At 39.3% G+C, this 14,634-nt stretch overlaps 1 protein-coding gene across 1 annotated transcript; it reads right to left on the bottom strand.

Moving 5' to 3' along the window:
• Nucleotides 1-2,011: 2,011 nt before the first annotated feature.
• Nucleotides 2,012-14,410, bottom strand: LOC104499605 (von Willebrand factor-like). The gene is made up of 6 exons (XM_010143131.1): nt 14,303-14,410; nt 10,999-11,097; nt 9,538-9,666; nt 7,789-7,828; nt 3,477-3,574; nt 2,012-2,357 (listed from the first exon to the last, which is right to left on the bottom strand). Exons 1-6 carry the CDS (start codon nt 14,402-14,404, stop codon nt 2,169-2,171), a joined length of 657 nt encoding a protein of 218 aa, XP_010141433.1. The 5' UTR covers nt 14,405-14,410; the 3' UTR covers nt 2,012-2,168.
• Between the last annotated feature and the right edge of the window lie 224 nt (nt 14,411-14,634).

Genomic DNA, 14,634 nt, shown 5'->3' with positions numbered 1-14,634 from the left:
GAATGCTTGCCTGCTTGTTCGACAGATTTGTCCATCCACTTTGATGGTTGTGGAAAATACTAGCTGTGTGTCTGCTTTTCAGAAGTTCCAGAAAACTGTGGCCTCTGTGGATGCTTCCGTGCGTCCTCCCCATGCTGGTAAGCTGGTGTCTGACTCATAATTCTCTGATTAGAAGACCTGTCTGCAGTCATGAGGCCTTAGTCTGCAATCCTGTCAGCTTTAATGAGCTAAGAAAAGTCAGTCTGGGTGAGAGTGCTAATGGAAACAATGGGCCAATCCAGCAATGATAAAGGGAAGATATTGCGTTTTACCCTCTATCCACTCTTTTACTTTGGTACTTTCTGGTGTTACAGGCTGCAATTCCAGGAGTTGCGTATTTGAAGCTTCAGATGAGATGCCATGCAGTTGGTTACCTGAGTGACAGAAAACCATCTGTCAGGAAGCTTAAAATCTATCCACAGCCAGCTGTAACAAGGAACAAGTGTGAGGATGGAAGACAACTAGTGAAAGAGATCTACTGCAGTAAGTGGGGCTGGTGCCAATTAACACTTGGTTTCTCTCCGTGGGGTTATTGTGTGGTCCCATAGCAGAAGAAACGGAGGTACATAGAAGGCCTGCACTTCTCCTAGCACTGTCCTCCAACAGGGGATGTTTTGAATGAATAGTAAGGGGGGAAAGGGCCTACAATTCAGTGTGTTGAATGCACAGCTGAACGGCAAAATAGAAGCAGGGATCTGCCTGGTTCCTCTTAAAAAAGAATACAACACGCCTTTTGAGTTGAAAGCACAGAGGAAGTTTTTGTTTGCTCCCAAAGAGAGCCATTCATGCAGATGGGGAGGTGTTTTGACCCGTTTAATCATGTGGCATTGGCATTCATGTGCAGAGCAATAGCTCTTCGTCTCAAAATTTCCTCCTTGTGACCCAGGGGCAATGGTGACAATGTCCTCTGATAAATCTTCCATTTCTACAAGTGCCAACCTAAAACCTGCGCAACGATTTCTGGACACTTTCTGCTAGGCTTCTCAGAAGCAGTCTTACCCTTCTGGACTTCTATATATGCTTTATGTACTTTACATGGTATATATGAAAAAAATAGGGGTTGGTTTGTTTGGTTTCTTTAATAGCACTCATATTTGGTTTATACATATTATTAAAATAAGTTAATTCTATGAGGAGTTTAAATATTTCTTGTCTTTCAAAAATGTAAATGAAATGAACATTTTTCAGAAATTAGTATATCCCAGTGAAACTGCTTGACTGACACTAGGTTCTACCAGGATCAACAACCCTCTGGAAAATTTTTTGTCTTCTGTGGCCTGACCAGACCAAGAGGAATCTGAATCCTGCTCAAATTTATCCCTGGCAGCAGTAACTAAATTAAACGTGTCACCAACGATTCTGTATTTGAAAGAACTCTAACTTTTGTAGCTAATGGAAAAAATGAAGGTCTGGTATCTGGAAATAAGGGAGATACTGATGAGCTTTCTCTTCAAGCTGGTCTGTGGAAGTGCTGAAGCAAAGAGATAAGAGTGGTCCCTCCACTCTGTTCACATGTTTCGAGGACTTCCGGAAGTTACACAGCCTGAACTCAGAACACAATTCTTTGCTTTCGGTTTAAGCAGGAATATGTATGTGCATTGCAGAAAGATACTGGTTACGGCTTAGGCAACCAAATATTTTTTGTATACCAGGAACATCACCCTCTTACTATGAAGCCTTATGCCATAAGTACTGCACTCCCTGACTGCAGGGGAAAAATAAGACCAAAAAACCTAGAAGTGTACAGTCTGCCATTAAGGTCTGAAGTGAAGAGTGTAGGAGTTATGCCTCTGAAGACAATGCTAAATGCTTTGGGATACGTTCTTTAGGTAGAATTGTGACTGTGTTGTGGGTTTGCCTTCCTTTGTTTTTTTAATAATCTGGATTACTTTCCATGGCAAAGATGAAGGGGAACGGTACAATCTGCAATAAGTCTTCTATAAACTACCCCAAGAACATTCAGAAAATGCTCTGTTGTGCTAGTAAGTTTTATTGTTTGCTATGTTGATACAATTAGTTAGTCAGGATTCTACTGGATAAAACAGTCTACAGAGAGGAAATGAGGTTTGCGCTGAGAAGTTCCTTCATCATAAAATTGGAGATTAAACAACTGCGCTTCTTAGAAATATTCATTCTGTACAATTCCGAGAATAGCATTCACACTGAGAGGCAGAGGGGATATAATGCTGCACCATCGTCCCATTGGCACACCGGAGGGGGATCGTGACTATGGTTGTTTGACTGGCTGTACAGCAGCTGCACATGTCTTCCCATTTCCCTGTCTGAAGAGAGTATCTGGTGTTGCTTTTGCACTTGCCCTAAATGGAAAAAAGAGACATTGAGTTTCAAGAGTGCTAGACCTTAGTGCAATGAGGATCCAAGTTCTTCTCTTCAAAACATCCATGGACAACCATTTGGAGTTCAGGCCTTTGCTTTAAACCAGGAACTCTGAAACAGGTACTGATTCCGGAGTCTGGAGTGCTGGTCAAAGAGCAATGTCTCATGAGCATAAGCATAGTAAAGGAGAGGTGAAGAAACTGGTCACACAAAAAAAAATCCTGTATTTTAAAATATCATAGGTGATGTCCAGGGCTATTGTGCTGGCTTCTAGGCACATATGGTTATTATCTAAGCTGTATGAGATCATGCATTCAGAAAGTGCTTTAGTCCAAATGTTGCAAGCCACACATCCATCGCTTTCCTGCTGGTTACTGGTTTTCCTTGTTCTATTTCTCTGTCTACTAATTTAAACTGAGTTGTCAATGCCTGTAACTATATGTTTTCATGATGTAAAAATAAATGCCCCCACATCAAAGTCTGTCAGAGTTCATTTCTTTTTGTGGCTCTGCGCTCTTATTTCTGAGATTAATAAAAAAAAAATAAACAAAGCATGGCATTATCAGGGAGGGCTTTATAAAAACGGTGCTCAATACCAGCTATAGCAGGAGTATTTAGTTTACTCATTATATGGCCAGATTCACAAAATAAAATATGTACTTTTGCAGATGAAACATATATATATATAAAATATATATATGACTTTATGGCTGAAGACCTGATTAGCACTGACTTTGTGGTCAAGACCAAGGTTAAGGACAAGAGGTCAAGATTTTTTTTTAATGAAAGGTCAATGGTTTTTGTTTTGACCTTAAAGCTTCCACTCTTATTAAGTCTTGGGTAGCAAATGAAGGCCCCCAATTCTTTTCCCAGTAGCCATGGGAAAGATAGAGACTCATTTTGTCTACGCCTTAACTAAAGGAAATATTCAAGAGGAAGTAAATGCCAGTGTGGCTTGCACTCTGAGTGAATCAATGAGAAGGACAGAAACTGATGCTCCGCTTACTGATGTGAAGCCATAGTGGAGGCAAAGGTTTCACTTGCGAAAGAGAGACAGGGTCAAGGGCAGGTCTTGGAGTGGGCAGGTTATTTTCATTTACCTCGCAATGAGAAATAGGCACTTCCTTTTCAGTCACACATCCATCAATATTGCTATACTGCAGTCTGGTGCTTACTGGTCGACATTCCACTTCCACACCTACCAAATTAAAAACAAACAGAAAAAAAAAAAAAAGAAAAAGAAAGTGTTTGACAGTGCTGTCAAGTGCCTTTTTAAACTCCCTTTCCCTGATTACTGAAATAGCTGTTAATGAGTTGTCTTTACTGGTAAGATCCCTAGCAAGAGTATTAGGAATTATTAGTGAGGAATTAAGGTATAGGTGTGTGACTATCACACTACAGCCCTAAAATTCCACTTGAGAGCAGGGTTTTCCTCACGTCTCTTTTCAGCTGACTGCTTTAAGTTACCTTACACCTGCCTTTTACTTGTCGGCTTTTGTGTTAGATAACTTCCTCTTAAAGACAACTCAATGGTACATTGGGCAAGCAGGTGCAGAGAGAAAAGATGACACAGATAGGAACTCAATAACCTAATCAGAGAAACAGAGCACCCGACCCCGACCTGGTTATTCCTGGAGTTGCCACGAGAGAGAGCCCGTTGTCCTGGGATGATGCCCTTTGAGATGAGTCAGTAGGAGCTCTCCAGATCACATTACAGAGTGAGGTAGGTCACTGCCTTCAGGACCCCGTGGGACTCCTTACGGGATGTTAGGCAAGAACAGTTTTGAATTCTACAAGACTTGCTTATCATGGGATTTTTAGGGGGAAAACCAAAGGTGGGGAAAACCAAAGGTGGGGAAAGAGAAGGATTACAATGGTTTGGTGAGGAACAAGAACAGGAAAATGGATGGATAGAAGCACAAAGGGGACTGGTTGCTTGTTAAACAGCTGTTGGTTCCCACTTTTGTCTAACCTTGCCCTAAGTTTGATTTCTGCAGTCTCTCGTGTTTTATTAAACTCCATTTCTAACTACTTTTCCTAGGCGATGGATGCTTCGTTCTGTATGGATGTGTGTATATAGAGGTGTAAGTGCCAGCAACTGGAATTCAACCACAGGTCATAGGGTCCGTGAATACATGTTAGCAGGGATGCAGGACCACTTACTGGACAGAAAGAAAGTGCCTAACACCATTAAAAACCTTCATCCTAATCAGCCGGAGGGGAGATGATCACTACAGCAGGGCTGCACTAGATGACCTTTGAAGGTCCTTTCCAACTCACAGCATTCTATGATTCTGTGAGATCAGGATGAGAATGTGGGTGCTGTTCATGTTTGCCAGATACAGAGTGTTTCTGTGTTTGTACATAAAAAAGTGTGTGTGCATGCTGTATAGATGTGTCTGCATGTGTGCCTGTTGTGATACGTGTTCAGACTCACTGTTGCCTGAACCTGAATACATGGAGCCTCACCTCTGTTGGGCTCCTAAACTTTGCAGTTCCTAACAGTCCTTGCACGTGTGGTGGATTTTGCAAAAACCTAATATGGAAAACAAAAAACAACCCCTAGGAAAAAAAAAACAAAATTAGAAACTAATTCTAAGAAAACCTAACTTTGGGTCAATTGGTACTTTTCTACTGCCTCCAGTGAGTCATGAAATGATCTGATACTTGTTTTCCAGTACTTTTTGCTCTTAATATTAGGTAAATTTCTCCTGTTTTTTTTTCCCATCAAACAAGAAAATCACACAAGAGGCAGTCAGTAGGTCTGGGTTTGTTGTGCAGAGGGTGCAAGCTCACGGAATCTGCAGATTGATCTTTTTGAAGTGAGGCTGGTTTGCTATGATCTAACTGCAGTAGTCAACAGTTACTCTACTCCTTCACTTTCAAAGGGAACCTCACCACTGACATTCTCAAACATAGACTAATCCAGAATATTCTGTTCTGAATGCTCTTGTCTATTTTGGTCCATGTCTAAAGACTTGTGAGGGAGCCAACTGCAAACACCAGTTCTTTGTAGTGTTAGTATAGTGCCTTGCCTCAGTGTAAAGACAGGATCCTACTCTTACCCATTTCTAACTAACCAATAGAATTGCTGAATTTATCAGAATACTGGATTATTTTATCAGAATACTGGATTATTTTTTATGTACTATGCTACAGCATTTCAGAGAGCTGAAGGAATTCAGCTGGTGAACCGCACAACTAATTAGATACATATATTGAAGAGAAATGTATCCATCTTCCTAACAGCAAACAGAGTTTTCAACATGTTTCCCATGGGAACATTAGAACCAAACTGACTCTGTGCCTTGCTAAGACTTTAAATTTCATGAAAAAAAAAAGCAAGCTTGAAAACTGTTTCTGGCTCCAAGGCTGGAACCTGTCCACCTGGAAGGAATACGCAATTGTGTCTGCACAAGGAAAAACACCAAATTGTCATCAGAATCAATATAACATTATCACCTTTTGGGTCCTGACTTATTGACTTGTTCTCCAGCTACTTTACCACTCTCGTTTAATTGTTTTTGTAGACTGTGCCCCCTTTGCAAAGGCAAGTGATTGTACCTTAACAAGTGCAACTGAGATCAACAGAGAAAAGAGGTAAGATGCAGAGATGCAGCTTCTTTGTTAAGTGGGAAAGTAAGGAATATCCTTTGCAAATAATCGAGTCCTTTGCTAGTATCACAAAAATTTAATGAGTAGACAAGCCTGTTCACTTATGTGTTCCTATCTACTTAAAACCTGGAAGTACGCCCTCAGGCGTACTGACAAACTCTGATCGCCAAGGCATAAAGTAGAATGGGAAACTGGCTTCTTAAGAAACCTTTGCTCAAAGCCACGTAGGACTCTACTGAACCAACGGCATCACGCTGAACTGTGCTTTGAACTTTAGAGAAAAAGTTCTTTGCTTAACTCTTTACAGTAATGTCTTTCAGACAAACTCTCTCAAGATCTGGGAAGGCAAGTAACCTATGACTAAGTCTCTGCATTCGTGAGAAACTGATTATTCTCTTATCTGTCTGACTTTAAAGCATAATTAAATCACCCTGATTTTACAGCAGCTTTGCCAAGCCTTGGTGTACCCTGTAGATTATGTAACAGACTGCATATTGATACTGAGTGGCCTGTTGGAAAGCGATAAATACAGAGGAGAAAGAGAGTTTGGTACCTAGAAGTATGTTTTTGACTCAAAGCTATGTGTTAATAACGGTCCTTCAATTGATAATCCATGGTTAATTGGCTGGATACAGTATATTAACTTTTTCCTCGTGAAGGACCCTGAATAGAGAAGCAATCTTTAAATCTGGTTTTGCTAATAAATAATCTTCAGTATTCCTTTCTTGAAGCCCTGTAGATTCATGCTCTCTTAACTAAATTACCTGTTTGAGCCACTTGATGACAGCCCATCTCAATAGGCTGTCTTCTGACTTTTATTTCTCAAGCTGGAACTCAGTGGTTATACACACAGGCAATGGCTGCAAACTCTCCAGGAGCTAACGTCCACCATCAGGGGTATTATTACAGCACTTACTGTGCCGTTGTGCTGATAGGCTGCTATGCTGGCCATCTTTTATTTATTAGCACATGCATAGGGAAAATAAAAGATAATGGAACACAGGCAAATTTCAAGATGTTGATGTTCTGACCATAGAAGAGAATATCAAACTTCTGCTACTTTTCTCTTAAGTGAACTACAGTATTATTGATTTTTCACCTACGAAAGAGAAAACTGAGAGGTTGTCTGTTCACGAAAGCATCAGAGATTCATTTTAGAAATGAGAACCCAACTGCAATCCTTCATCATGTAAGCAAACCCTTCCTGATCTCACAGTCTGAATGACATTTGGATTATCTAATGATGCATGAAGTTCAGAGGGCTGATTCCTAAACTGCTGAATTTAAGGTAGTGTCAGGCTGTTGAATGGGAATTCACCTTTACCAAGCATTTCCCTTACCAGTTTTTGGTTATTATGTCATGGAAAACCAACCAAAATCACATGACTGCCAGCAGGTGTTTTTTGCTAAATTCATTTTAAGTTGATTGATTATTCATGAAGTGGGTGCTGCACACATTCAGTATCAGGTTACGCGACTTGTCCTCCTGTGTGTGCAATACTGTTCCTGTTATCTTTAGATGAACAATAAAATAAAACATTCATAATTAACATCTGCATAAAACGTGGGGAGTATCTGTTTCTTTCTAAGCACTTCTGAATACTGTCAAAACACGTGTTCTAGTGGACAACGCATGACAGCAGCATCCCAAGCAGAGGGCAAACATGTTTGATGGTTTATTTTATCCACATTGCTTAGCTGTTTCATTAAATTGCATGTTATGCACAGCATAGCTCCTTAACCAGTAGCTTACACTCTCTGCAATTTGCATACAAGACTTTTGGCTTATTTACTTACATGTGTCACAGCAGGTACTGCCAATTTTTGCAATTCTGCCCTAAAACAATAAAAAAAGAAAAACTCTAGTTTGGCACAAGTAATACACATTTGTTCTGCTTAGAATAATGTATAGGGATGATTAAAACAGGGTATTAAGCAAGAAAGTTGTATTTCTATATTACACAAAAATATAAATCTTCATTAATAATCAACTCTTTAGCCAGCTAAGATTTTGAACTTGTGGTTGTATTTGTTGATAGCTGATTGGATATCATTGTATTAGTAAGTTCAACACCTGCAAATATTGCTTTCACTTTATATTAGGAGCTTTCTAAAGTAAAGACATTGAATATAAACGAATTTCTGGGAACCAGAGTGATAAAACCAATAGCATTCAAGTCTTATATCTGTTTAAAAAAGGAAGTTAAACAGTCCCTTTTGATATTTTTAGCAATATAAATGAAAGCATGTCTATTCCACAACAGCTGAAAATATACAAGCAAATCATCATAAAATAGTGCATCTGTCCAATAAGTTCTAACAGCCAAAAATTTACTTCTCTTGTTTCGTTACTACCATATAGAAAATAATTCTCAGAAATATTTGTATGGTGGAAAATTACTGAAAACCCACAGCGAAAGGAAAAAATCAAGAAATACTTAATACTGCAGGATGATGCCATTGTTGCACTTACATGAACTTACATGCAAAAGTTTGGAGGCTTTTTTAATTAAAAGACCTAAACTTTCCATCTATAACTAGATTAAAATGACTGATTTTATAGCTTAATTATTTCATTTGTTTGGATGGGGAAATAAATAAAGTTTGGGAAGTTCTGGTTAAGAAGTAAATTATTTTTCACTGATTTTCAGTGAAGACCTTTAGAATATAATAAGCCCAAGCCTGTAAGATAATCCAGAATTTTTCTAAATCTTTGTATATCAATGCTGTGTGTGCTATAGTGATTTCATGTGAAAAATGCACTATAGAAGCTTTATTCTTCCTGCATTATAAATATCAAGTCCTCCATTTGTGTGATGTGTATGCAGAGAGAGGTTTTTGGGCACAAGCTGTGTTAGAGGTCTCCTGTTTCCTGAAGGTTTCTCATGCTCAAGAAAATGGGAAGCGGTGGATATAAACACCTATGTCATGCTAGATGAGCCAAAGCAGGATCCCGTGTGCTACACCCCAACCTGCACACTGCTCCTGAGTGTATGGCTAACCTCAAACCACAGGAAAGATGGGTGGGCACATTGAACGGCGTTTTGTTATGCCATTATATCAAACAACAGCAAATGTGGAAGTGTGAGCTCTTCCCACAGCATTGTGAAAATTTCTTTCGCCAACCTCATGCAAGAGTAGGGAAAAAATGTCTTAGCATATCAATAACTATTCATAGGGGAAAAAAAAAAAGGGAGCTGATCTGAGTGCATTATCAGTTTGCAAAATTATCCATGTAGTTTTGCGCTTGACACCAAACCAAAAACATTGTTAGAACAATTATTTTCCTCTGTTTGCTTCTTTGTATGGAAAAGAAATACTGCACGATCAGTACCTTCCCTGCAGTATAGTCCCACATAAAACCAGCATATATTTTAAAATAAAGAGAGCTTTCATTTTTCTCAGTTTCAAAGAAAATTCAAATTCAGCTTAGCCAAGGTGCTGGGAGAGGGTTGGAGTTTCCCATCCTAATACGCATAAGGTACCTGTACACAGAACCTTAACCAAGACAGCGTATTAGGAAACAGGACCCATTTCACTACTTACTCCTTCAGCCAAACATCTTCTGGAATCAAATGGAGGGCAGCCAGTGATTCTCCTTTCCCAGATAAATTCTCCTTTCTCATTTACTTTGCAGAAGTGACTATCACAGCCATCCTGAAGTGTTTCATTTGGCTGTAAAGATTTAAGGGCTGTTAGATTTACACAGAAACAACATGGGACAGTAAGTTTTCAGGATACTATACCACCTGACTATTCCTTTACTGATATTCCAATTAATGTACCATTGTGGTGAAGTTTATAAAACACAGAACTCTTTAGTAAGCAGAATTGTTTATCAACTAGGTCATCATCTCCTACTTACTTCTATAGCCATATTAATTACAGCTCAGTCAAGGTTGCCAAAAGCTGACATCTTTCAGCTCTTAACAGGGAAGAAATTTCCATTAACTTAAAAGAGAAACTTGTCCTAGTGAGAAACTTGGGCATTTGGCCTATGAATTTTCTTTTCAAACAGACATATTTACAAATACTTGATTTCTGGCTGAGTTGGGGACTTCTTTAAAAAACAATATAAAAACACACTCCCACTCCTACATAGAATCACAGAATTATTTAGGCTGGAAAAGACCCTTAAGATCAAGTCCAGCTGTTACCTAGCACTGCCAAGTCCACCACTAAACCATGACCCTAAGTGCCACTTCTATGCATTTTTTAAATTCCTCCAGGGATGGTGACTCAATCACTTCGCTGTGCAGTCTGTTTCAGTGCTTCACAACCCTTTTGATGAAGAAATTTTCCCTAATGTCCAGTCTAAACCTCCCCTGGTGCAGCTTGAAGCTGTTTTCTCCTCCTACAACTTGTTACTTTGGAGAACAGAACTACCCCCTCCTCACTACAACCTCATTTCAGGTAGTTGTAGAGAGTGATAAGGTCTCCCTGAGCTTCGTTTTCTCCAGGCTAAACAACGCTGGTTTCTCCAGCCGCTCGTCATAGTGCCTGTTCTCTAGACCCTTCAACAGCTTCTCTGCTCGTCCTGTACTCTCCCCATCTAAAACTCCTGAATGGAATAAAAGAAAATAATAAATGTCAATTCTTGTGACAAGCTGATTTTAACAAGAAGAATATCCAGTCCTGTTTAAGAACCTATGATACTGGAGAAATTTTTCAAAACTTAAATTTTCCACTTCTCATTTAAAATCAGGTTTTTAACTTTCTCTAAGTAGTTGTTTGAGCTCATATTCCAGTTAAAGTTTCTTGATAATATTCGCATCTGGAATGTCCCTCTAGAATTTTTCACTGTGGTATGAAGTCTCCTTTTCTTTATTTACAACCAAACAACCAAAAAAAGTACTTTCTTGAGAAACCGTTCTGAGATATAAAGGAAAAGGCACTAGTAATATTATGTTGCCTAACGAAAAAGGAGCGGAAAAATGCATTTTCCTTGGGTTCACCAGAATCTGTGCTGCATTTAGTACTCATAAATAAAGAGTGCTTGAAAGTTACCTGAAGGTATTTAATTCTTCCATCTCTCAGCCTAATGCCACATGAAGTTGGCACACATCTTCCACAGCAAGAGCCAGGTATTTCCTCCCTTCTGTAATTCTAAAAGGTAAACGAACATTTTAATGGGTTTATATTGCTTTAAGCATACTTCCTACATTTATTTGTAGAGGGTTTTTTTTTTAAAAAAAATAATTTCAGCAGAAAAAATTGATACCCAGAAAAATGGTCTTTTGAACAGTACTAGACCAGCTTAATATAATGAGGTGCCTACTTTTTTGTTTTATTAAGGCTGGCATTAAACCTTGTACTGAATTATTATGCAATAGGTAGAGAAGTTTATATCAAGTACAAAGCCTCCTGTGTCCACTAAATTCAATATTCTTTGATTATAACAGTTGCAACATCAGGTCTACTAAACAATATATGGCAGTAGGAGATGGTAAGAACCTTATTAAAATGTTTTGAGTGACATATAGTTTGCATTTGTTGTGTGCAGGATCTTCTCTGTAAAGACAATGAATACTACAGAATGCAACTTGGAAAAGTAGTCTGAAGTGCTTAAACTATGAAAAAACAGCGAGATAACCAGTAAGCAATGGGCAGGGAAAAAGAAAAGTAAATCTATGGTGGAAATTAAGGACTATGGAAAGAAAAAGAAAATGGCTTAATAAAACAAGAAAGTAAAAAGAGCATCAAAGAAGGTATGATAAAATAAAAAGGACAGAAAGAAAGAAAATGGGAATAATGGAGCCCCATGAACAGCACAGTAAGGAAGAAACAGTGTCAGGGAAAGGAGTATAGGAGAATGAGCAGTATTAGATGGAGAAGAAGGTATAGAGTGGATAATGGAAAAAAAAACCCTCAAATTAACATGTGAAGTGTCCCCTAGTAATGTCTCCAGCTGCTACACATAACCAACAGCTGCTTATGATAAGCTGAACATTTTTAAGACAACAAACTCTTTCTGGTTGAATGAAGACATGCATGATATCCATATGTTTTCATACAAAAAGAATTTAGGGAGGTTGCGGGATTACTATTAAATCATTGGAAGAAAACATAGTTCATTGTTATTTAGGTGGACTTGCTCTACTAGCAAGTACGTAAGCACCTGAAGTAGGTCATAAAATAACAAAAAAAAAAAAAAGACCCTGATGAACAGAATATGCTGCAGTTGGTTGCACTTCAGTTACCAGTGCATTTACCTTCACAGCTTCAGCATCCAGTAGAAAGCGGGTTCTTCTGAGAGAGTATATTCTCTTAACCCATGATTTTATCCATGATGAAAGAATTGGTTTTAATCTGGATATACCATTAAATCAATGATTCTAAGATAGGAAACATTCCAAGTATGTGTGTGAATCCCACTGGTCTCAGTGGGGGTGAAGACATTCTCTATCTTTCATATTTTTTTCCCCTGAAGCTCCACAGATTCATTACAACGGCTTCAAAGGGATACATACACCTAGACCTGCAACCTCCCTTGGTAGCTGCACATCTCCTAAGCACAAGTTCATAGCCCTTTACAAGCCCAACTGGAAATCACCCTTTCTTCAGGGTTTTTTGTTTAGTTTGTACTTTTGGGTCAAGTGGGGGAAAGGAGCTGTTTGGGAATTGTGTGGGTGGTGAAAGAAGCAGGAGAGGAATGTTTCCCCATTTTTTTACCATGTATTTTATTGATTCCTCTGTCTTTAATTTCTACAGCTGGCTTCTTGCATTGAAAAGCAAGAATTGATGCTTGTGTATTTCTGTGTGGGAACATAGATATGCACACGTGTTTCTGGACACAGACCCGTTCTAGTATATCTGAGTTATTTTCATTGATCTGCCAGCATTTGTTTTGTTGTTGTTATTGGGTTTGTTGGGGGTTTTTTTGTGGAAGTGAGGAAGATGCTCAGCACTCAGCTTGGGCATTTATTTTCCTTTCAGAAACTTACAATAATACCTTATAGCAGGAGTGATATTAGGGTCCAGAACCATACAAAGAATTCCAGATTCTCCTTTTTGTCACAGGCTATACCCATGCCAGCAAATAATCAAATAAGTTCAATGCCAGTTTTCTGGCCCTGCAGACAAGTGAAGCATGTATTGTCCCCCAAAATAAACGGGCTGGCCTTGGATTGTCCTAACCACTGAGCTGTGCCCAAGCATTATTTGGAACCTTGCTAGTTACAATAGGCCAGCTGGGGCACTGCTGACAAATCTCAAAGATAAGTCGTTGCAGGACATAATTTGAATCTGCAGTTTTGCTCTGTTATGTTTATTAGTACAGATGAAACCACAGAAACTTGACTTACTACATTGTCCTTTCCAGTTCTACTTAGGGATTGAAAACTGGACTCAACTAAAACTTTGGCCCTCTCTTTTGCAGGTATCCTATCAATGTACACCTCTTCTGGATATCAGCTGGGAATCCCATGTGATCACATTAGAGGTCTGGCTTTCTGATGCAAGGCTGGCTTTTTGCCCGCTTGCACGGGCCCTGTGTTTGTTTGGGGCCATTGGGCTCAATCTGTCAGCCAGGGAAAGGCAGAAGAGGAAGGAGCATTTAAGTCTGATTCTGTGAAACTTAGTTGCTGGTCTGTGCTCTTCATGCAGGGAGAGATTAAGCCAGCCTCTGAAACTTGCTTAGATCTCCCTCTATTTGAGGCATTGGTCCCAAGAGAGACAACTAAATATCTGACCAGAACTAGCCAGGCACTCCAGACACACTGTTGATCAGTGGAGTTAAAATAGGAGCTATTCGCCTCTGGCTTTCCAGCAAAACTGATTCCTCGCAGAGGATGGCAGCAAAGCAGCAGCAGAGACTTCAAAAAGGCCAGTGGAACTCATGGGGACAATCACCTCAAACTGCCTAAGGCATGGCTGGGAACCAGACAGAAATGCTATTAATCACAGCTATCTGACAATTTGGAATAGTCATAGGAAAGCCCTGAAGTACAGAGATCTGGCTGAGCTGCCAGTCCCTGGAGGGACAGATAACACTGTAGGAAAGGAGATACAACAGCTCCTGTGCAAATTATTTGCCAAACCTTATTTTGCCCTAAAGGTAACCAGTCTAAAATACATCATAATATGTGCCTGAGTACTAAGAAGAGTTACCTTTCCCATGCTGTGGATTTAGCTGTTCGGTAGTTTTCATGTAATTTGGGGAAAGAAGAACACAGGATCATGACTTCTCAGAAAAACTTGAAGACAACAGGTCTCAGAGTTGTACAGAACATAAACTGGTATACACAATGAAGATCATGGCCTTCTTATCAGACACATTCTTAACCACAACATCCAGACCACTTGCACTTACTATTGGGCATGATTCACATCTTAATTTTGTACATGTCAGAGTATATCTCCGAGAAGATGTTGACTGGGCGGAGCAGAGACATGTTGTGCATTGATCCACCATCAGGCGTCTCCATGGCTGAAACATTAGAACCAGTTTGTAAGTAAGTGACTGTCCCTTCAGCACAACTCAAAAAAAAATAAGCAGTTTTACGGAGGTTGAATCTCTTTCATTAAATCTTGCATTGCAATTCTTTGCAAGAGAAAACAGAAAACCAATGTTCCCACTTTCCAGAGACCCAAATTTTTGTATCTGTAATTCTACAACAAGCAGCATAGCATGAGGCTATTTTT

Source organism: Buceros rhinoceros, unplaced genomic scaffold (assembly GCF_000710305.1).
Source record: "Buceros rhinoceros silvestris isolate BGI_N320 unplaced genomic scaffold, ASM71030v1 scaffold3479, whole genome shotgun sequence".
NCBI classification, from domain to species: domain Eukaryota; kingdom Metazoa; phylum Chordata; class Aves; order Bucerotiformes; family Bucerotidae; genus Buceros; species Buceros rhinoceros.
Note: the sequence above shows the minus strand (reverse complement) of the source record. Positions and strands in the feature narration are given on the sequence as shown.

Coding starts and splice junctions, on each gene's coding strand:
- LOC104499605 (XM_010143131.1), bottom strand. CDS start 14,404: ATGGTGGATCAATGCACAACATGTCTCTGCTCCGCCCAGTCAACATCT. Junction 7,829..9,537: donor GAAGATGTTTGGCTGAAGGA/GTAAGTAGTGAA, acceptor TTATTGTTTTAG/GGCAGAATTGCAAAAATTGG. Junction 3,575..7,788: donor CAGTACCTGCTGTGACACAT/GTAAGTAAATAA, acceptor TTAATTTGGTAG/GTGTGGAAGTGGAATGTCGA.